The 24,070-nt window shown below is 45.5% G+C and overlaps 2 protein-coding genes across 3 annotated transcripts in view; one reads left to right on the forward strand and one right to left on the reverse strand.

Annotated features, from left to right (window-relative positions):
• Positions 1–1,571: 1,571 nt before the first annotated feature.
• On the forward strand, positions 1,572–14,999 carry LOC126518323 (uncharacterized). 2 transcript variants are annotated; one of them, XR_008609865.2, is made up of 6 exons: positions 1,572–1,768; positions 6,170–6,372; positions 9,268–9,437; positions 12,324–12,445; positions 14,203–14,320; positions 14,887–14,999. XR_008609865.2 is itself a non-coding variant. In XM_050168168.3 (6 exons), the coding sequence occupies exons 1-4, from the start codon at positions 4,764–4,766 to the stop codon at positions 12,389–12,391; spliced, it is 540 nt and encodes a 179-aa protein (XP_050024125.2). In that variant the 5' UTR covers positions 4,698–4,763; the 3' UTR covers positions 12,392–12,445; positions 14,203–14,320; positions 14,887–14,999. The 2 variants fall into 2 exon arrangements, 1 of the variants encoding a protein (XP_050024125.2); XM_050168168.3 differs by lacking the exon at positions 1,572–1,768 and adding an exon at positions 4,698–4,862.
• A 6,509-nt stretch (positions 15,000–21,508) lies between these two features.
• Positions 21,509–24,070, reverse strand: part of LOC126517884 (QRFP-like peptide receptor) — a 101,039-nt gene continuing 98,477 nt past the window's right edge. Inside the window, exon 6 of the mRNA XM_050167699.3 lies at positions 21,509–23,654. Coding sequence (XP_050023656.1) covers positions 23,316–23,654 — 339 coding nt within the window. The 3' untranslated portion in view covers positions 21,509–23,315. The remainder of the gene's footprint in view (positions 23,655–24,070) is intronic.

Consider the following 24,070-nt stretch of genomic DNA (forward strand, 5'->3'; position numbering starts at 1 on the left):
TAGTATTAGGCGTGGTAATGCTAGACAGGTTAAGAGACACTGGTGAAGTCGCGCCAACTTTTCTTCATTAGTGTGCCAGGCTGTCGGTGGCAATTTTGTTGCGGTTGGCATGCAGGGAAAAGCAAGCATTTGAGGAACAGAACCAAAGCTTTTGTTTCACGGCGGCTTACAAGACTGCGATGCATGAAATCGTGGCCCGTGTATATGCTTGTCGCAAGATGGACAAGTAAAATCGGGTCACCATGCAGCAGGCTTCCTCACGGGCGCGCAGCACAAAGGTAACGCGAGCTTTGCCGTACACCTCGCTGGTACTGATAGCACCTCGCTGTTGCAGCCCTTTTGCCGCATAGACCTTTCTTTATTAATATTTTTGACGGGTATTGATACATCTGTATTCCCCCACTTAGGCGTTACCTTATCACCATACGGATAAGCAATGTTTCGACGTGCCACTAAGGAAGTTATTGGGAGCAGACTTTTTTCGGGAATGCGTTTGTGAGTTGAACGCAGTGACACGGCGTTCAGTAATCGGCGGGGACCAGGAGCAGCGAGCAGGCCTTGCGCACCGCGCCCACGCTAGTGTTCTTTTTCCGCAACCAATCGGCAAACATCCATACATAGCTTCCACATTGGGAGAGGTACATAGACACGTGTTATAGATCGGAACGTGGCAACCCGCCTTTTGTATACTGTTAAGCTTTTCTCCTATTGTTCAAGAAAAGAAAAAAAAAAGAGCGAAAGCCAGGAGCGAACGCTTTTGGGAAACAGCCGCCGAGCTAGCAGATTTCCACCTAATGTGACATTGCCGTTTAATGTAGTGCGGGGCATCAGGCAGGTGCAATTTAAATCTTTCCTTTGGCTCAAAGCATCAAGCGCTCCCGGCATTTCTCGTCACTTCGAGATACAGGGGTTTTAGATCGCTCGCGTATCCTTGACGGAGTGCAGAGGGCAGACGCTGACTTTATTATTATAATGTACGCATTGTTCTCGTGTGTCTACATACTGTGTGGTTGCTGTTGTGGTTGGCACCTTTCGAGCGCCTTTCTGGCATATTTAGGCACGACAGTCGGCAGCTGAGAAATAGCGGATCCGTTCCACATAAAAAAGATGCCTGGTAATTGCATATCAGTACCCTCTCTCTCTTCGTCAGATTGCAGAGGTACTGTTGCATGTGTATGACCATGCAGGTTGGCTCAGATATTTACTCGCTCTTTTTCTCAATAAGTATATGAATTGTAAGTGGCCGTCTGTACACTGAACTTTTTTTCCATGTATATGCATTGTGTGAAATATGTGGTTAATGTATTACTTGCTTACTGGAGAACCAGCTTTCCCATAAAAAAATGGTTTATATCGTTAACACACAGTTCTGGATGTGTCTGGTTCTTTACCGCCACAACGCGAAAATATTCTGATGCCCATATACTTTAATAAGGATACCACTTATTAAGAGAGATTTGTCGAGGTGGGCATGTAATGTTGATGTTTCAGGTGTGATCTGTAAACTGTCATTGCTGGCATTTCTTGACAATTTGATCTTTTACACAAGTGTGCATTGATTGCAGGCGTTCAAGTCGAACTATGATATTAGGCTACTGCCGGCGGAAGTACTGATGGAGGTTTTGGCCAGCGATGAGCTTAATGTAAAAAAGGAGTGTCTTGTGCTGAAGGCCATTGCCCGCAGGGCAGGACCCAACTCTGAAACAACATCGCAGCTAGACGTTGCAACAGTGTTGTCAGAAGTTCGAATTGGGCTCATCACCAAAACGTAAGTGTCGATATGAATGTTTTCTTGAAGATGCGGTCACAAAATCTTTAAGTGCTCTGGTCGAAAGAACAGTTGCATTGACAGCTTAGTGGTGCACCATGCCGAAAGTGAAGCCCGCATACACGCAGCGCCCATCATGCTAGTGATGTGTCTTGAAAAGAATGAAACACAGGTTGGAGCAAATTTTGGAAGCTCCAGCGTTTGGCGTAATTAGGTTACTCTCATCTTATTTAATCTAACAACTGTCATGAACGTAGACGTCTATTGATACTTATTGAACTATATACAAGTGGTGCTACATCGGTGGTCATGGCTACACTGCGCCAGTGTTAGCAACAAGATCAGCTTGTCATGATTTGACAAAGTATCGAGCTTAAGGAATCACTACAATATAGCGCCCTGATTCTTTCTTCTTCGCACAAATCTCGCGACGTAAGCGTGTACATTGCTTTTAGGCCAGAGAGAAACTTTCTGGTAACTTGTGCGAGGGCGGACACGCATGTGCATCGGGCACCTTGTCTAACGTCTACGAAAGAACGGTAACATTACACTTGCTGCAGCGCATTGGCAGCAAGTTGATGCTCGTCGCAAAGGTTGAGGCGCCATTTTTATTTATACCGCAACCGTGTGGGTTGAGGTCATTTCCACGTCTCCCACGATGTACTCCACTCGCGTAATTGAGCTGCTGCGCCGACAAACACAGAATCGAAGGCACCGATCACAGAACGGTGCGGTCTGGTGGGGACCATCTTGTTTTCCCTTCTTTTCACTTGCATTGGGAGCCGCGATGAAAAAGGATTCACGTCATGCGGGCGGCTGTTGCCTCGTGAATGGCGCCATCATAAAAAGATATTAAAAGATGCGAGAGTCACGGTACTACCTGCAGCGAGCTTTAAGCAGAAAATAATTGCCAGAACGTCCGAGTCTCCGAGTTAATCGAGCGAGGACAGGCACGAAGCAGAGAGATTGCCACCGGTTGGGTCGCTGCTCTCTGTGGCAGTCGGAAAAAAATCATAAGCGTAGAGAGAGAGAGAGAGAGAGAGAGTCTCAGACGGCAGCGAGATCGTTAAGAGCATTTTGAGAGAGGGGAGTGGTTGTCACACATAGTTGAAGGATGGCGCTTGTTGTTTTTCTTGCTGCAGAAGTGCCGTAGGAACTGGAATGCTGTCTTTCTCTCTCTGACACGTTAGATTGTTGGGAGCGTCTGCGAGGGAACACATGAAAGCTTCTCCGCTAGGCCTCGTTGTGGCGATGGTAGTAGCACTGCTCACCCTTTATATTAAGGGCATATAATGATTGCGAGACAGTGAATTAGGTTTCAATTTATCCTACATCCGCCATGGTCAAATGATGCAACAAAAATTCGCCGGACTGATGTATGCGGATGACATAGTGCTACTGGTTCAAAATACAAGAGACTTACAGAAAATTCCAAAAACCTATGGCAACGCAGCGACAAATCTAGGCATTCAGTTTAACACAGAGAAATAGGAAAATATTATCCTTAATGGATAGACGAGTAATCTAAATAGTCTGAATTCAACAGTACATCATACCCTTAGTCAAGCAATATATATACCTCGGCGTATACATACATGGAGAGGCTTGCTCAAGCACCCACCGAGATAACCTGAAAATAAAAAGAAAGTGGAATGTAGCAATAATGAAACATAGAGCGCGTTTGGGCCAGAATGAGTATGAGGTGGTGCTCGGAATCTGAAAAGGAGTAACGGTGCCAGCGCTGACGTTTGGAAATGCGATTCGGTGCTTAAAATCGGACATCCTGTCGGTATATGACGTTAACTAAATGTCCTTAGGCCGGTTAGCTTTGAGAGCCCATGGTAAAACCACAAATGAGGCAGTGCAGCGTGGCTTCGGCCTCTTTTGAAGTCTGAGATATGCAGAGCAAAAGGCTCAAGGACATGGACGAAAATTGGTGGCTAAAATGCACAAGTATCTGTACCTGAAAAGCGTGGATTCAGAATGGAGAGAGAGGTGAATAAATTTGGTAGCCAAATATTTGAAGCCAAGGGTATTTGAAAGTGAAAATAGACAACCATGACTCATCAAAAAGAATGAGATAAACAGGGAACTAGATGCAAAGATTACAAGCAAAAAAAAAAAAGAGCACAGAGTATTACAACAATGGGAAGAAATTAGGAGGGAAAATCTGTATGATAGCACAAAGGGCAGCGATTGCCTATTTGAAAGTCGAGCTGATTGCATACGGACAAAAACATATGGGAGGAAATATACATAGCATAAAGCATGTGTATGCTGCAGCGAAAATTCAGAGACCGGTCAGCACATCTTTATGTTATGCTAAGCGATTGACCTTTTTAGACCCGTAAGTAACTTGCACTATCCAGAAGCACTTGTATTTAAAGTGGACAGAAGATAAGGAAGACACATTTAGAGTATATTTAGAGATTGTTACGACCGGGTGTTACACGCTTAGGTAGCGGTAAAAGGCACGTAGAGGAGTTCTGAAGAAAAAACATTAAGATGATGAATACAAGAATGCTAATATGAAAAGCATGTATAGCATACCTGAGTCAAGTAGGCTAGGTGACCATTTGTGACCACCTCTTTTTATAGCGGATGCCACCATCATAATCATAATCACAATCAGAATCATCATCATAATAACAATTTTAGTAATAATAGCCATTACCATTATCATCATCATCACGTAGGTGGTTAGTTTCTGTTACTCTGAAACCCTAGAGATTAAAAAGGACAGGGCCTGCAAATTCCCTGAACTTGTTATTAATGTTAAGCGTGTTATCGATGTTTTGCGGGCTATTATTCTTAGGCGTTTTAATTATACTAGACAGGTTAAGAGACACTGGTGAAGTCTGGAGTTTTCTTGTTCATTAGGGTGAAAGGCTGTTGGCAGCAATGTTTTCGCGGTTGGCATGCAGGGAAAAGCGAGCATTTGAAGAACAGCACGAACGCTTTTTTTCAACGGCGGCTTACAAGAGTGCGGTGAGCGATGCATGGAATCGTGGCCCGTGTATATGCTTGTTGCAAGACCCACAAGCAGAATCGGGCCACCATGCAGCAGACTGCCTCTCGGACGCACTGCACAAAGGTAACGCCAACTTTGCCGTAGAGCTCGCTGGTACTGATAGCACAGTACACCTGGCTGTTCCAGCCCTTTTGCAGCACAGATATTTTTTTTATTTTTGATGGGTATTGAGACACCTGTATCTCCCACTCAGCCGTCACATTATCACCATACCGATAAGCAATGTCCCGATGTGCCACTAAGTAAGGTATCGGGAGCAGACTTTTTTCGGGAATGCGTTTCTGAGTTGAACGCGGTGACAGGGAGTTCAGTAATCGGTGTGGGCCAGAAGCTGCGAGCAGGCCACGCGCACCGCGCTCACGCTAGTGTTTTTTTTCCGTAACCACTCGGCAAGCGTCCATACATAGCTTCCACATTGGGAGAGTTACATAGACACGTGTGGTAGATCGGTACGTGGCAACCCGCCTTTTGTCTTTTGCTAGGCTCTTCCCTGCTTGTTCAAGAAAAAAAGAAAGAGAAAGCCAAGATGCAACTCTTTTGGGAAAGAGTGGCTGAACTATCAGATTTCTACCAAATGTCGCATTGCCGTTTAGCGTAGCGCGGAGAATCAGGCAGGCGCAATTTAAATCTTGCCTTCGGCCCAAAGCATCAAGTGCTTCTGGCATTTTTCGTCACTTTATACGATATGCAGAGGTTTTACATCGCTCGCGGATCCTTGGCGGAGTGCAGAGGGCAGACGCTGACTAAAAGAATGATAATTTATGCCCCATTCCAGTATGTCTAATTACTGTGTGGTTGCTGTTGTGGTTGGGATTTTTCGAGTACCTTTCTGGCATATTTAGACACGAGAGTCGGAAGCTGAAAAATCGCGGAGCCGTTCCACATAAAAAGAAATGCCTGGTAAGTGCATATATCAGTACCCTCTGTTTCTTCGTCGGATTGCAAGCTAGAATTGCTCGAAGGTACTGTTCCACGTGTATGTCCATGCAGGTTGGCTTTGCTATTTACTCGCTGGTTTTCCTAATAAATATATAAATTGTAAGTCGCTGTATGTCCGGTGAACATCTTTCCGTGTTTTCGTGGTATATGTGCTGCGTGAATACGTGGTTTAAGTATTACTTGTTTACTGGAGAACCAATTATCCCACAAAAAAGTTTATATCCTTAACACACAGTTCTGGATGTGTGTGGTTCTTTACCGCCACAACGCGAAAGTATTCTGATGCCCATATACTTTAATCAGGATACCACTTATAAGAGATTTGTTGAGATGTCATGTAATGTTGATGTTTCAGGTGTGATCTGTAAACTGTCAAATTGCTCGCATTTCTTCACAATTTGATCTTTTACACAAGTGTGCATTGATTGCAGGCGTTCAAGTCGAACTATGATATTAGGCTACTGCCGGCGGAAGTACTGATGGAGGTTTTGGCCAGCGATGAGCTTAATGTAAAAAAGGAGTGTATCGTGCTAAAGGCCATTGCCCGCTGGGCAGGACCCAACTCTGAAACAACATCGCAGCTAGACGTTGCAACAGTGTTGTCAGAAGTTCGAATTGGGCTCATCACCAAAACGTAAGTGTCGATATGAATGTTTTCGTGAAGGTGCGGTCACAAAATCTCTAAGTGCTCTGGTCGAAAGAACAGTTGCGTTGAAAGCTTAGTGGTGCACCATGCCGAAAGTGAAGCCCGCATACACGCAGCGCCCATCATGCTAGTGATGTGTCTTGAAAAGGATGAAACACAGGTTGGAGCAAATTTTGGAAGCTCCAGCATTTGGCGTAATTACGTTACTCTCATCTTATTTAATCTAACAACTGTCATGAACGTAGACGTCTATTGATACCTATTGAAGTATATATACAAGTGGTGCTACATCGGTGGTCATGGCTACACTGCGCCAGTGTTAGCAACAAGATCAGCTTGTCGTGATTTGACAAAGAATCGAGCTTAAGGCATCACTACAATATAGCGCCCTGATTCTTTCTTCTTCGCACAAATCTCGCTACGTAAGCGTGTACATTGCTTTTAGGCCAGAGAGAAACTTTCTGGTAACTTGTGCGAGGGCGGACACGCATGTGCATCGGGCACCTTGTCTAACGTCTACAAAACAACGGTAACATCACACGCGCCGCAGCACGCTGGCGGCAAGTTGATGCACTTGGCAAAGGTCGAGGAGACAGTTTTATTTGTACCACAACCGTGTGGGTTGAGGTCATTTCCATGTCTCCCACGATGTACTCCACTCGCGTAATTGAGCTGCTGCGCCGCCAAACACCGAGTCGAAGACACCGATCACAGAATGCTGCCGTCTGATGGGAGACATTCTTCTTTTCCCTTTTCACTTGCGTTGGGAGCCGCGATGAAAAAGGATTCACGTCATGCGGGCAGCTGTTGCCTCATGAATGGCACCATCATAAAAAGATATTTAAGGATGCAAGAGTCACGGTACTACCTGCTGTGAGCTTTAAGCAGAAAATAATTGCCAGAACGTCCGAGTATCCGAGTTAATCAAGCGAGGACAGGCACGAAGCAGAGATTGCCAGCGGTTGGGTCGCTGCTCTCTGTGGCAATCGAAAAAATTCAACAGCGTAGATAGGGGGAGAGAGAGTCCCAGGCGGCAGCGAGATCGTTAAGAGCATTTTGAGAGAGGGGAGGGGTTATCACACATAGTTGAAGGATGGCGCTTGTTGTTTTTCTTGCTGCAGAAGTGCCGTAGGAACTGGAATGCTGTCTTTCTCTCTCACACGTTAGAGCGTTGGGAGCTTCTGCTACGGAACATATGAACGTTTCTCCAATAGGCCTTGTGGTGGCGATGGTAGTAGCACTGCTCACGCTTTATATTAAGGGTACATAATGATTGGGAAATAGTGAATTAGGTTTCAATTTATCCTACATGCGCAATGGTCAAATGGTGCAACAAAAGTTCCCCGAACTGTATGTGGACGACATCGTGCTACTGGCTCACAATAGAAAAGACTTACCGAAAATTCCAAAAACCTATGGCAACGCAGCGACAAATTTAGGCATTCATTTTAACACAGAGAAATAGGCAAATATAATCCTTAATGGAGAGACGAGTAATCTAAATAGTCAATTCAACTGTAAGTCGTACCCGTAGTCAAGCGATATAAATACTTCGGCGTATGCATAAACGAAGGAGAGACTTACTCAAGCACCCACCGAGATAACCTGAAAATAAAAGGAAAGTGGAATGTAGCAATAATGAAACATAGAGCGCTTTGGGGCCAGAATGAGTATGAGGTGGTGCTTGGAATCTGGAAAGGAGTAACGGTGCCAGCGCTGACGCTTGGAAATGCGATTCGGTGCTTGAAATCGGACATCCTGTCGGTATTTGACGTTAACTAAATATCCTTAGGCCGGTTAGCTTTGGGAGCCCATGGTAAAACAAAAATGAGGTAGTGCAGCATGGGTTCGGCCTCTTTTGTAGTCTGAGAAGTGCAGAGCAAAAGAAAGGCTCAAGGACATGGACGAAAATTGGTGGCTAAAATGCACAAGTATCTGTGCCTGGAAAGCATGGATTCAGAATGGAGATAGAGGTGAATAAAGTTGGCAGCCAAGTATTTGAAGCCGAGGGTATTTGAAAGTGAAAATAGACCAGGAGTCATCAAAAAGAATTAGATAAACAAACAGGGAACTGGATGCAAAAATTGCAAGCAAAAAATGAGCATAGAGTATTACAAGAATGGGAAGAAATTAGGAGGGAAAATCTGTAGTATAGCACAAAGGGCACTGACGGCTTATTTAAAGCTCGAGCTGATTGCATAAGGACAAAAGCAAGTGTATGCTGCAGCGAAAATCCGGAGACCGCTCAGCACATCTTTATGGAATGCTAAGCCATTGACCTAGTGAGGCCCGTAGGTAACTTACACCGTCCAGAAGCGCTTGTATTTAAAGTGGACAGAAGATAAGCAAGACACTTTAGAGTATTATTCGAAATGAAAGCAGGGAAGAGGCTGATGGTATCGGTACAAGGCACGTAGAGAAGCTCTGAAGAAAACAAAGCATTAAGGAGATGAATACAAAGATAACTGGTATGATAAACATGTATAGCATACCTGAATCAATGAAGTAGGCCAGGTGACCATTTGTGACCACCACGTTTTATAGAAGATTGAATAATAATAATAATAATAATAATAATAATAATAATAATAATAATAATAATAATAATAATAATAATAATAATAATAATAATAATAATAATAATAATAATAATAATAATAATAATAATAATGAGGTAGGCGGGCAGTTTCTGTTGCTCCGAAATCCTTGAGGTTAAAAAAGAATAAGGTCTGCAAATCCCCTTAGCTACGGAATGTTAAACGTGTTATTATGGTTAGACGTGTTAATAATGCGACAGGTTGACACTGATGAAGTCTCGAGAAGTTTTCTTGTTCATTGGCGGGCGAGGCTGTCGGTGGTAAATTTTTCGTGGTTGGCGTGCAGGGAAAAGCAAGCATTTGAGGAACGGAACCAAAGCGCTTGTTCAACGACGGCTTACAAGAGTGCGGTGAGCGATGCATGGAATCGTGGCCCGTGTATGTGCTTCTTGCAAGATCCACAAGCAGAATCAGGCCACCATGCAGCAGACTTAATCACGGATGCACTGCACAAAGGTAACACCAACTTTGACGTAGAGCTCGCTGGTACACTAGCACAGTACACGTGGCTGTTGCAGCCCTTGGGCCGTGTGGAGCTTTCTTTCTTTATTTTCTTTAGGGTTACTGAGACATCTGTATTCCCCCACTGAGGCGTTACATTGCCACCATGCGGATAAGCAATGTTCCGATGTGCCGCTAAGGAAGTTATTGGGGGCAGATATTTTTCGGGAATGCGTTTCTGAGTTGAACATGGTGGCAGGGCATTCAGCAATTGCGTCATAATATATACAAGGTGTTTCAGTGAAAATATTCAAAAATTCTTGAACCTTGAAAAATTCAAGGTTGCCTGTGGTAGATAGCACAATTTTAATTGCGTCATAAAATATTCAAGGTGTTTCAGCGAAAATTTTCAAAAATTCTTGTTTCAAGAAAGCCCAGTTTCTAGATATTAATTCCCGAACTTTGCGAAGAAAGGCATTGTTCCATTTACTTACTTAACAAAATGTCGTTTTATGCATTCAAGCACAAAAGTAACTCGAAAACCAATGCATTTCTCCTCAAAGTTCAGGAATTAGTCTCAAAACCAGTGTTATCTTGAGAATTCGTTCCAAGTGGACTCGGCTTGGGAACTCCACGGCGAGAATTTGTAAATTGCAATATGGACCATAACGCAACTAGTTTAAAGGTTAGTTAGTGAATTTATGTTAATCGATCACGTATTTAATTTTGTTTTGCAAGTAGTGTCCACCGCTTCAAGTAGGTCCCCTCAGGAACTAGAATTGTGCTATCTGTCACAGGCAACGTTTAAAAATTTATGAAAGTGTTCGCTGAGACACCCAGCATATGTAAAGTACAGGTAGATGAATACATTGTGACATTATTTGCTTGAATTAATAGTTTTTCATCCATCCATCCATTATTTGCTTGAACGTATCTGCAATACTTGTATTGACAAAATATCATTTCGAAGAAGTTGTTTACTAATAGGCAGGTGTGTTTTTCGCTACTAAAGGCGAAACACAGACCGATGAATATACGACGAGATAGCTCAGACTTCGTGACATTTGCTCATGTCTCTTTTCATGTAATGAGTGGTATGATGGTAATGGATGATGTAAATGAGGAGAGAATGACTGGTGATGTTACGTACTCTGCTTTCTAATCAGAATCTAGCCCCGATTTGCTCAGATGTCTCAATGGAATCCTAGTCACACGATTACTGTAGTAAACGAGAAGAAAGGGGGTTAACCGAGCGGCCCGATTTTTATTAGTCATATCATAAGAAGCCAACAAACACTGACACGACGGACAACATAAGGGAAGTTGCTTGTGCTTAATAAATGAGATAAAAAAACTATACATAAATGGAAATGAAAGTGGACCAAAAAAGAACTAGCCGCAGGTGGGGAACAATCCCACAACCTTCGCGCTTTGCATGCGATGCTCTTCCAATTGAGCTACCACGGCGCTGTTTGCCCATGCCCTTTCTTGGGTATTAGTAGAACCCTGGGAGTGTTAGCAAGCGCCCCCACTCACAGACCTTGGCAGCGGATGTGGCACATCCTTTCTGCCGCAGGCGTCACGAGAACGTGATCTTTTTGGGTGAAGGCAACCGGCCAATAAACCCACACATGCTGCCTGAAGGCATCAGTGTTGGCGGATTCGAGACCCTCGTTATGTAATAAACGAGAAGAAAGGGGGGTTAACCGAGGGGCCCGATCTTTATTAGTCATATCATAAGAAGCCAACAAACACTGACACCAAAGAGAACATATAGGAAATGACTTGGGCTTAATAAGTGAAGTAAAGAAACGATAACTAAATGGAAATAAAGTGGATTAAGAAACTTGCCACTGCCGCAGGTGGGGAACGATACCACAAGCGAAGGTTGTGGGAGCAAGCGTCTCGAATCCAGCAACATTGATGCCTTCAGGTAGCACGTGTCCGGTTGCCTTCACCTAAAAAGCTCACGTTCTCGTGACGCCTGCGGCAGAAAGGATGTGCCACATCCTCTGCCAAAGACTGCGATTGGGGGCGCTGCCTAACACTCAGGGTTCTACTAGGAAACATAAATACTCAAGAAAGTGAACGGGGAAACGGCGCCGCTTTAGCTAAATTGGTAGAGCATCGCACACGAAATTCCAAGGTTGCGGGATCGTTTCCCACGTGCTTTCCCAGTTGTTTTTTTTTTCATCCTCTTTAATTTTCATTAATTTGTCGTTTATATATTTCATTTATTAGGCATGGTAATTTCCCCTATATTGTCCTCGGTTATCGTCCTTCACGTTTATTGGTGTGTCTGTGTCACTAACCGTTTTCCCGCCAACTTGGATTCATGGGTGGTCCATGGTCTAGTGCCTACAGTATTGTGCTGTCGTGCTGAGGGAACTGGGTTCGAAACAAATTGCTTGACCAACTAGAGTCACTCAGCATGTGATACTGGGTATATGCAGCTCTGCAATGACGAAAAAGAAAAAATAACTATTACGTGCACAGCGCAACCCTCGTCTAATATATCAATTTTCTCCGTATATAGAGTGTGCGGTAAATGTTCTCTGGAAATGAGTCGTAAAAAGCCAAAACCGAGGGAATATCTGAATGTTCTGCGCGAAGAATTGTGAAAGAGAAGCCGCACAAGTACCGGCCTGTATACACGGTGCATAAAACACGTGACGTGTCTCTCCAGTGGGAATACTACTCGTGTTGACACATTGCTTCAATGCTAATCGCATTCACGGCGACACTCCCTGCGTGAGATGGGTTTCGCCGCAATTTTTGTCAACTGGGCATTGCAAGACGGTACCTGCAAAGGCGGGGGAGGGCCAAGAAAGGCTTTGTTTCCTAAGTGTATTCGCTCAACTTTCCCTGCCGTTTGCTGAGCCTTATACTCTCCACGCGCAGGCAAGGTTTTCGCCTCGGTTGGCTACATCTGGCCAATCTCCGATGCGGACAACGCATGGCCGCGCTAGGTGGATACATCTATGTGGTCGGTGGATTTGATGGCAGAAGACGCCTCGAAACAGGTAACTGCTCGACGACCGACGTAGCCTCTGCAGAATTTCATGACACTGTCGCTGACCATCGTTCTCGAAGCGTAATGTTGCGACCGCTGTGACAACAACAGGAAGGATGCTGGGTACTGATGGTAGTAGTCCGGAACGCCTTTTGCCTTATCACAGCACCGCCACGTAAGGCCTCTGGGTCTTGAAAAAGCGGCGGCAGGCTTTGATCCCTCCGTTCACATACGCGATCGGGAGATAACTTCAGCGGAGCGCCCAGTTTGGACCAGGAGCAGCTGGCACAGGACGTGCGTCTCGCTCGCATGGTTCTTCGGTCTCAATCGGCATGCACGTTTGCGCCCGAACGTGCTACTTGATTTGATGTCTTTGATATTAAGATAACAGCTTTCACTGTTGCCAGGTTATTCTTCGCCGTTTGTTCACGCAGTGGAAAGGTGCAAACGGCTCTAAAGGGGCCCTGAACCACTTCTTATCAAAGTCGAGAAGTGCATTTCAGGTTAAAGTACCGCCGTGGTTGCTCAGTGGCTATGGTGTTGGGCTGCTGAGCACGAAGTCGCGGGATCGAATCCCGGCCACGGCGGCCGCTGTTTACTGTTTATGGTTTTAAAGCCTACGACGCGCCATACCAACAAGGCCACCTAGATGGCACAAGGTCTGTCACTCCGATCCATGACGTCATGCAACCGGGCCCAAAATTTGCTACTGTGCCCGAAATTTCCATTGCCAAGGCAGGCGTCGAAATCACCGTTGCTTGCTCGGGAACATGCCCATTAGATTCTGTGGCAGTCGGGCTTGGTAGCATGACGTCATGAATCGGAGTTACAAGCATTGTGCTACCTAGTTCGCGTTGGTTCGGCGTACGGGACGCCTCACAGTATGCACTAAATCGCAAGTTTATAAAAGATACGAGATATAGAAACGTCACTTGCATGAATATGAATCTGCAAGGTCGCCCGTGATGCATTGCGCATGCAGCTGTCGAGACTTAACAATCAGAGTATGGTATTGCATACTTCGCGAGTTGTCAGAGCTAATTTGTACTAAGTTAGCAGTGCTACTTCCAGAAAACAGTAAAAATTATCTTGGCAATAAATACTTGTTGGGCCGACTTGGCTTCAGTTTTGTACGTAAATGCTCCCACCTAGTTCTTTCCCCCTTTCATTCCTCCTTCGCGTTTGCATGCCAATGCGGAGCAAGCAAGCTAGCATGGTTTCCGAATATTTCAAGTGCACGACATGGCCATGACCGCCCGTGCACTTCTTGATGTTGCCTAACCCATTCCAGAATGGCGGTCACTGACGGTGGCAGGGGCTTAGAGGCAACGATTTCAGTTAGTCAAGTGCACTTTTGAAGAAGAACAAAGCACTAGAAGTGAAATCTCTGCACAACTTTATAAGGCTTCTGAACTGGTTTACACTTTAGCAGTACATTACCAGTGGTAGCACGCGTCCGTCTTGCCTAAAAAGCATATATGAAACGATAAATGTGCGCTCGAAGAACCGAATGCCCCTTGAGATGTTTGACCCGTTCTAACGTGTCATGTATCGCTGTTACGTATCATGTGCCAAGCAAAACAAAACATTGTTTCCGCCAATAGTCGCACAGTTACGCCCGCAACTCTATTCCACTGCAGAAGGATATTGCCTGTGTACGCCTCGTACCTATAGCCGCAATGCTGCAAACGACGTGTGGGATGAATTCACTCAATATTACGCTGACCCATTAACTCGCATGCCCTCTCGCTGACCTATTGTTCCCAGTGATCCGCACCGAATCCGGACACAGTCGATGGCAGCGCTGTGGAGACCTCCTCACTGCAAGAAGCGCTTTCGCTGGCTGTGTTGGTGGATAAGCTTTTTGCTATTGGTGGCCGTGGTGGTGCGTATGTCCCTGCTTTTTCCGCGATTCAACTCATTGCTAAGTTAATACACGAGGTGTCTTATCTGTGACATTCGCACTACACGGAGTCGTCTATATACAGGGCGGTTCAGTGAACACTTTCAAAAATCTTTAACCTCTGGCAGATATTACAATTCTAGTTCATGAGCTGGTCTACTCAAAGCGGCGAACATTACTTGCACAAAAGATTGAGATGCAAGATCGACGAATTAATAAAAAATCACTAATTAAGTGTTTAACTAATTATATTATAGCCCATATTGCAATTTACAAATTCTAGCCACGGAGTTCGCAAGGCGGATCCACTTCGGAACGAATTTTCAAGATGACACAAGTTTCGAGATATAAAAACGTTGTTTCATGCAATGAAGCACAAAAGTAACTGGAACGCCAAAGCATTTCTCCACAAACTTCGGGAATTTAAATCTCAAAACTGGTGTCGTCCTGAGAATTTATTCCAAGTGGATCCGTCGTGCGAAGTCCGCTGATTGGCCGTGGGCTTTCTGTAATAATTGCTACTGGTTTTTTTCGGATGCACATGGCAGGTGATCGACACACTGGCCAGCGAAAATTCTTACGTCTATCATCAAGTTCTGGACTCCATGAGAATGACCCTACATGATATCATGAAAATAAAATACTGTCTTTCTTTGTTCCAGTGTGTGCTTTGCATTTTTTGGGAGCGCTGGCCGTAGATTTTCTGACATCAAACACCTAGTATAATGCTACGATGAAGTCTCTGAAGAAGGTGTGGGTACGTTCAAAGGTATCCACCATGTGTTCACCATGTGTTCCTTCAGCTGCTCCACCACGGTTCTTAAGAAACGCCCACTGACGGACGACGAGCCATGCCTTGACAGACGAGAGTCTCGCAAGAACTTCAAAGATTAAAACCCTTGTTCCAGTGAAGACAGCAATGGGCTGCACCTATTGTTCCTGTGACAAAAAAGGTTCACCGACGATTGCGATACTCCCTAACGCGAATTTTGAGCGTAGCTGTTTAGGTGTTTTGAATATATTGAGGCAAAGAATTCTGAACGACAGGGTCCCCTCGGCGGCGGCGCTGAGCTTCTGCTCGGGCAGCTCGTCCAGCAGCGGCAGAAGAATCGTTTCCACCGGTTGTGGCGCTAGTTGTTCAGAAAGAAAGCGTCAACACGTGGCTCGCGCGGAGCGTATTATCCAGCGTCGGCGAAGTAGCGCATGCGCCGTGGCTACGTCGTCCACGTCGGCGCCTTTTTTCCGCGCTGGCCGCATGCCTAGTCGCCGCCGGCACTCCGCCCTCCTCCTCACCCCTTTCGCTATACCCGCCTCCACTTTCCGCCTGATGGTTCAGCTTTACCGTCGTCCTTCGCTTTCCTCGTCGCTGTCGCCGTCTTTCATCCCCCGCTGCGCTCTGCGTTCGCTTTTTCACCCTTCGCTGTGCTCGTTTGCTCGGTTACGCCGAGGGACGTCGACGCTAAACGCAGGAACGGGTGCCTAGTAGCTGCGCTCTAAAAGAAAAGAGTGCATCAGTTTGGCTTTTTCCGTGACCAAGGCCACTGCACGACATGCATTAGCTCTCGTTCGGCCCGCATCTGAAGAGTGTTTTCTTGGCTTGTCATACCTAAATAGTGGGAGCATGCTGCAACTTTTTTCTCTATTGAAATGCTTCCGTACACACTCCCTACCCCGTACAAGATTTAGGAGACAGGTAAAGAAAAAATAGGGAGGTTAAGCAGAGGATATCTCCGGTTGGCTACACTGTACCTAGGGAAGGGGTGGGAAAGTGGAGAGAAAATGGCGAAAAAAATGCAGAACTGTCTCTGTGGGCAATGTCGCAGTCTGCGTAGGTGTTGCATAGCAAAGCGTCCACGTCCCACTAATACATTCTGGGCCACACAGTGCACAGTCACAATGTGTCACAGTCCGGTACCTTCTTAATAATAGCGATGCTTCAAGGAGAGATAATTAGCTGGAGTAGAGGTGGAGAAATCGGCCTGAGGTAAAACTCGCTTCAGTGGCATCAGCCTTTCTACATATGGGTGCTCGTGTGACTTTGTCAAAGGAAAGGAAACACCCTTGGTTCTATTCTTGTCCCCGTCGACGCTCGAACTCTAGGCGGTTGGTCGTGAACCAGGTGCTCACTACTCCACGGGAACTTTTTCTTGAGTACCTGGGGAATGCCTGGAGTGCCGTCACTGCAACGGGAGTAGTGCAGGAACTTGGTCACGCAGCTGGACGCAGCACGAGTTAACAAGATGCTTCAATTTGCATGCGCTTCTAGTGCTAGAGCGTGTGATCAGCTCCAACACCGCCTTCATCATGATGCGCCATGCTTTAATTTTACATACAAATAACATTCCATACGTTTGTCAGCGCTTGTCCAGCGTCTTGCGCTGCCTGTGTTCACGTCATGTTGCGATGCGAACGACATGAAAAATCATTCTCCTTCCGCAGAATTAAAATGACAGTGGAGTGCGAGAAGAAAGCAGCTTTTACAGACACAGAGCACCAGTTACAGCTGTAATCTGATGTACATGGCGAAAGCGGAGACAAATCTCTAGGCGCACTGTTCTTCATTATTTTTAGCGAGAAGAGGCATTTTTTTTTTTTACACTGTGATATACGAAAGCAGTCTTGAACTGGGGGGGGGGGGGTGAGTTCGTGTTTCATTCATTTATTCAATGTCAGTCGCAAATAAGAATGTCTATGCTCTTGCTTTTCCGGTGCCATCGCCACACTTATCCATCTGAAGGCATGTATAATTCGCTATCCCACGCTGAGTTGTCCCCGGCGCAAGTTCTTATTGCGACAGCAGTCATGTGGATACTATATACAGGGCAGCGCGCGTCTCCGTTTGTACTCCGGCTGCGGCAGCACAAGCGGTGGCCACGCGCGTCCTATCTTAGAGGCAATCTGCGCTGGGTTCGAAGGCTAGCTGACCCTAGATAGCTGATGGCGTCGTGTGCGCTGTGTCCTCGCGCACCCAGTTCGCGTTGAAGCGCGAGGCAGCACGAAGGGTGATCCGCTCGCCGCTGCTGCCGCTCTTCGTCACGTCAGCGTTCTGACGACGAGCGCTCGCGGTCATCGAATGAGATGCATTCATATTTTACTCTGTGCGCGTGACACCGTGCTTGTTAATTTAGCTGGTAAGCGAACGTTTGCGGCAATTCGTACGGCCGATAAAACTGCGAACATTACATAGCGCAGCCGTCCAATCATTTGCTATTGGAGTCAATGCTTCGCGTTTTGGGCAGATCTGCGACTGCTTTTAGCATAACGAATGACAGTCGCTACAACTTGCTGGCTGATTTTCCAAGTTTACAGCGAGGGTCCAGTTCGACTATTTGTGCCACCAGAACAGTTCATGCACCTTCATGCCACAGCTAAGGCGTTCGCAGCATTGACGCGCTTTCATTCAAAGTTCTGGTGCGTTTGGCGATTAGGGAACACAAAAGTCGAAGTGTCCAAATTGAATGTCGATGGTGTCATTCAGACAGATCCTTCTAGCATAGCGGAGACCTTTAACGAGTACTTCCAAAGTGTATTTTCTGAGTATGAAGAATATGAGCCACGAACCACCGCATCGGACCTCCCGCAGGGCATTCGGGTAACGCGTGAAGGGGTTTTGGCTTTGATTTTAAATGTTGATACGCGTAAAGCTACTGGGCCGGACGGTGTCCCGAACCTATTTTTGAGGCGATATGCCGAACAAATTTCTTGGTACCTAACAGAGCTCTTTAACTTTTCACTAGAAATGGGCGAAATACCTAATGATTGGCGTCTAGCGCGAGTAGTTCCCATACACAAAAAGGGCAGCCGTCTTCTGCCTTCTAACTACCGCCCTGTCTCAATGACTAGTCAATGCTGTAAGATGTTAGAGCATTTGATTGCTAAGCACATGCAAGGCTTCCTCTCCGAACATAAAGTTTTATCGGTTCATCAGCACGGGTTCAGAAAGGGTATGTCTGCAGTTACACAGCTGGTATCAACATTGCATAATTTGTTTAGTGTTCTTGACATGACTGGCCAAGTAGATGTATTGTTTATGGACTTTTGCAAGGCATTTGACAAGGTACCGCATAATAAATTATTGTTTAGGTTGGAGAGCATTGGACTTCCACTCTTTGTTGTTAGGTGGATTTCCGCGTACCTTAATCATAGGCAACAGTTTGTACAAGTGCAGGATTTTTCTTCCAGTGTGCTGCCAGTTACCTCGGGCGTTCCACAGGGGAGTGTGTTAGGGCCATTGTTGTTCTTAATTTATATAAATGATTTAACGAAGGTAATACCAAAGGATGTCTCAATCAGATTATTTGCTAATGATTGTGTCGTTTTTAAAACAATCTCGAATGCAAATGACCACGCCTCTTTACAAGCAACTGTTCTGGCAATTCACGACTGGTGCGAGAACTGGGGCATGAAACTGAATAGGGAAAAAACTGTTCTTCTACGTGTAACAAGGAAAAAATGTCCGAGTACCTTCACTAACCACATGAACGACAGCACTATAAAGGAGGTTGATAAATATAAGTACCTAGGGGTAACTCTTACCAGTAATCTTTCATGGGGTGTGCACATTTCAGACATCTGTGCGTCAGCTTTCCAAAAGCTATGTTTTCTTAAGAGGAAACTTAGAAATGCTCCTGTAAGTGTTCGGCTTCTAGCTTACAACGCATGTGTTAGGTCGAAGTTAGAGTACGCGTCTGCGCTGTGGGACCCATATGTTAAGAAAGATATAATAAAACTTGAGGGTGTTCAAAGAAAGGCTGTACGGTCGATATTCGGAAAATATAGAAGGACGGATTCACCATCGTCTCTTATGAAACGTAATAACATTACAACATTGGAGATACGTAGAAAAATAAACCGACTTTTGTTACTTCACAATTTTATGTCCGGAAAAATCGCCCTATCTGAATTAAGTTACGTTCAACCTGCTGCTACTAGGAAAACAAGGCACACAGCAGAACATTCACTGAGACCTATTTTTGCGAAAACTAATTTCTACAAGTACAGCTTTTTCCCTAGAACAGTTAGAGTGGAATGAGTTGCCGAAAAGTGTTATCAAGGCCGAAGACTTTTCGGCAGAACTGGAACGTTTCTTTTGTGAGCAATAGATACTTGCAATTGTATAAATGTAGGTATTTGCTGCTGGTTTAGTTCTGTTCTGTCTGTTTTGGTTCTTTTTGTTTTGTTGAAAATTGCTTCTTCATTGTGTTAGCGCTGTTGCTTTTGCCCCTTTTGCTGTTTGCGAATTTATTGCTGTTATTTATTGTTTGTCATTCCGAAAATGCCCGTCCTGCTAGGGCCAAGGAATTGGCCTGCAGTATGGTTAAATAAGTAAATAAATAAATAGACGTAGCAGCAATTAAAGGAGTATCGAGGTTACATTTCCGAAATATCGTTTACCTTCTTCTGCATAATATAAAATCCCTACGCCTCGGAAATCCAGATAAAAGACACCCTACTTACGTGACCTTGTAGAGTCACAAACCAACTTGCAGCGGATTGCTCTCGAGTATTGTTGCAATAATAATATCTTCTCTTTAATTAGCCAACACAATTTAAAACGTTGTCCCCATGTGACTAGCCCGTTTGAAGGCTTGGTCGCATGTAACATTTTCGAGTACTCCGTGAGGATTTTTTTTTTAATTTCAAGAGCGCTACACACATTTTGCTTCACGAGAACCTTAGACGTAGTGTTGCCCCAATTTTCGCTATATATCTGGGTGGCGCTCTTAAGTTGGTCCAGGGAAGTGGGCTAAATTCTGCGTTCAAAAACTACGAATCGCTTCCACACTTAATTTATTGCAAGGACATCTAGTCACACGCTTGGAACTTCTCCTAGACAACCTGCCCCTAAATTAAAATAAGTATAAACAAGGTGTCTTTTTTACGTCAACAGTGACCCTGTAGAAATGTTCTGCGAGCATCGTATAACGATAAAAAAAACAGACAAAAAGAATTCGGTAATTATTGGCAAAGCTTTTAATTAGGCGAGGAACGCAAGAGTTTCGCCAAACATAATAACTATTCCCAATAAATATGAACTTGATGTTACGTAGAAGTCTCTCGGAACATTGGGAGATATCGCTGATAACGGCCGCATGACACTTTCGAATAAACATGCTTCGTACTTCAAAAAAATATAAATAATGTGCCTCGCATAATTAGACGTGTAGACCGTGAAACCTAACTACGCGTTTTGCATTACACGCAAAATTGGCAAGAAACAAACATTCAGTAATTAATTCTAAAACGCATGATTGTCCCATACACTTCCAACTTTAGGTAAACGTCACCCATTGAATGGCCACCATTTCCATGAAATATGAAACCGCTGCCATTTTAAATCGACCCAAGGGAGCGACGACCTCTGTAAACATTTCATATAACGTCGATTTAGCAAATTTTCGCTTACCCCTTAAAACACACACACTTCGGAATTCGCCTTGAAATCGCTCATAATATCACATATTTAATGAAAGCATAAATTTTGTGGGTGATCCGGTTTTCCTTTCTTTTTTAGACAACCGCGAAAACAGGTATAAAGAGCTCCTGTACGCTTCTAGTCGCGCTAACAGCTTCGCTCTAAATTTTTGGCAAGCCTCGGAGCACCCAAATTATATAACGACAAAAATGTCCTGTGTTCGATTTCGGTTTTGTTTTTCTGTAGGTGTGTCTGTTCTGGTGTCATTACATAGCGGAATGCGGAATCTGAACATGATGTCGCTTTGGCACTCACTCTGGCTTGCTGGGAAACGAGACAGATACTGGACGCAGAACATCATTTATAACAAGGTGGGAATTATGAGGCTTGTCAGTACTTGTAGGACTTCGAAGTCGAGAACCATCATTTAAACGAAACCAAAACAAAAAACAGAGAAAACACAAAGAGACCAAAATAGAGAATTTCGTGTCAGTACTCTTGTAAGAGTCTGAAATCCTATTACTCCTGCATAAGGCCCGTTTATAGTGAACGAGCCGTTCAGTATAATATTCGCTATTTATATTCAGTTTATCACTGTATATAAACGCGGTGGCTTATGCACCTTCAGCGAATTCTGCGTGGGCATTGCAGCCGGAACGTACGTCACTCATACACGTACAGCACAGTTTTTGTCCTGCGACTTTGTGACAGTGTCTCCAAATTGCTGACGAACAAAGAGAGACTTCAAGCAGTAGTAAGCAGTGTCGTGCATACAATTCTTCAACGTCTCTGCAGAACTAGGGACTTAATTCGTCGCTTCTAATACGTCGACTCTTGGTCTCTACGCATCCTCATCTTCGGACGCCTGAAGTCACCGCTGAAGGGGCCGCAACAGAGAGCGACGGTATGGGCCTACGTTGTTGCATGCACACCTTGTCACGGGGCGAGACACCAAAGTCGGGTGACTGTCATGAAGACACCATGGGAAGTCAACGAGGGATGTCTACGTCACGCTCATCGCCATATTGAATGTTCGCTATTCAACTAACTGACTTTCTCTTGAAGTTTTCGTCATCGCGCAAGATCGGCGGTAATCACCGCATAAGGGCACTCAAATCTAGCGTGGCGCTGCAAACTGCTTCGGACGGCGAAACTGCAGCTTGATAGTTTCCACCCAGAGTGATCACGCACTCACTAAGCCTTTTTTTTTTTAGTTGTACAATAAGAGGCGGAAATCGGTTCGATCTGATGTGGCCCGCAGGTTCATTATTTGATTTCTTCATCTGTGCCAAACTTGCCGGCTATCGGAGATCTCAAGACAACTCGAAAAGTTACCCTTCACAGGGTGCTCACCACGCAGTGAGGAAAAACTTTGTTTCAAAGCAACTTTCGCGGTCTCCACTTGATAATTATCTTGATTCGCAGCTTTTTGATGACAACATGGTATCAGAAACTTTCGTACTTGAGCTTATTCTGGCCGGAGCTTGGAGCTGGTTCGAACGCCACTTCGCTTTCTTTCATCGATACATGTTTTTTCAACTATCCTGCACCGTTACCCGCACACCTACAATCTTCAAAACAACGTGTTTATCCCGGAAAGATCTGAATGACATATCCTAACGACTTGCGCGCATTTCACTAGTCACTTAACGTAACGCAGGCTTAACAACACAAGCGCTTTTCTCCGTCTATCCGTGGCTTTGCTCTACCACTGCAAGACCTCCTCGTAGCACTATCCAATGGCCACTCGATGCAACGAGGATCCTTGTTCACGTTCCAGGGATCACACCTACTCATACGACTCTCATTAGCAGGACACTCTGAGAGCCGAAGTTCATCTCTTTGGCGATGTCTTCTTTTTCAACGATCAGGCGAGTCGGTGGCTCTGTTCTTTGCTATCGATTTTATATCCTAGCTCCGTCCACCTGCATTCAAGCTCTTTGCAGAAGGAAACACACCTGGAACACTACGCACTCGTTCGACTGTGGACATCTGGTGTGATCCAGATGCCCTCCTGTTAGCCGTCAACACCTGTTGCCCTCGTAGCACTATCCAATGGCCACTCGATGCAACGAGGATCCTTCTTCACGTTCCAAGGATCACACATACTCATGCGACTCTCACTAGCAGGGCACTCCGAGCGCCGTAGTTCATCTCTTAGGCGACTTCTTCTCTTCCAACAATCAGACGAGTCGGTGACTGTCCTTTGCCCTCTGTTTTATATCTCACTTCTGTCCACCTGCATTCAAGCTCTTTACAGAAGCAAACACAGCTGGAACACTTCGCACTCGTTCGGCTGAGGAGATCTGGTTTGACCCAGATTCCCTCCTGTTAACCGTCAACACCTGTTGCGGATGGGTGCAGGACACGTATGGGGCTTCAGTGATCGAGGTCATGTGACGTACAGCCCACTTCTCTTTGCTTTCACTAGTGACTCTTGGTTCAGCTGGGGCATTCGCCATTTTTTTAGCCGTCGACGCTTGACGTCGTGGTGGCGTCGAGAGCGGGACCGCAGCTCGTCGACCAGCGGATACAGCGGACGCAAGGCTGCGGCGGTTGACGTCATGTGACGTAGGCACCGGAGCGTCCCATGCTAACGCTGGTGGTGTGCGTCCTGCTCATGCGGAACGTCGCCCCCCGCCGGGGCGCGCTGCTTTGGCGCAGACAGCTGAACAGGGCGTCCCGGAAGGAGACCCGAAAAGAGCGCGACATGAAGCCGTACACGAGCGGGTTGACGCAGCTGTTGAGGTACGACAGCAGGTGGAAGCAGGTGCGCAGCGGTTTCAGGTAGGAGTAGTTTAGTGCCGACACGCTGCCGAAGGCCGTGAGCACGTTCAGGATCAGGATCGGCGCCCAGCAGAGCACGAAGAGGCAGACGACCAGGATGAGCATCTTGATCACCTGCGAGAATTTGCAGAAGCCGAAGGAGTTTCGGTAAGTGGCTCAGTCTCTCCGTCTTTCGGCTATTCGCTTACGCTCGCTCGCTCGCTCACTCACTCACTCACTCACTCACTCACTCACTCACTCACTCACTCACTCACTCACTCACTCACTCACTCACTCACTCACTCACTCACTCACTCACTCACTCACTCACTCACTCACTCACTCACTCACTCACTCACTCACTCACTCACTCACTCACTCACTCACTCACTCACTCACTCACTCACTCACTCACTCACTCACTCACTCACTCACTCACTCACTCACTCACTCACTCACTGCTTTATTTACTTTATTTACTGGGCACCTTCGCCAAGAATAGCATTGACTAGTTCACGTTCAGTTCAAGTAATCAGTATTGTGGCTGAACA

Source organism: Dermacentor andersoni, chromosome 11, assembly GCF_023375885.2.
Source record: "Dermacentor andersoni chromosome 11, qqDerAnde1_hic_scaffold, whole genome shotgun sequence".
NCBI lineage: Eukaryota > Metazoa > Arthropoda > Arachnida > Ixodida > Ixodidae > Dermacentor > Dermacentor andersoni.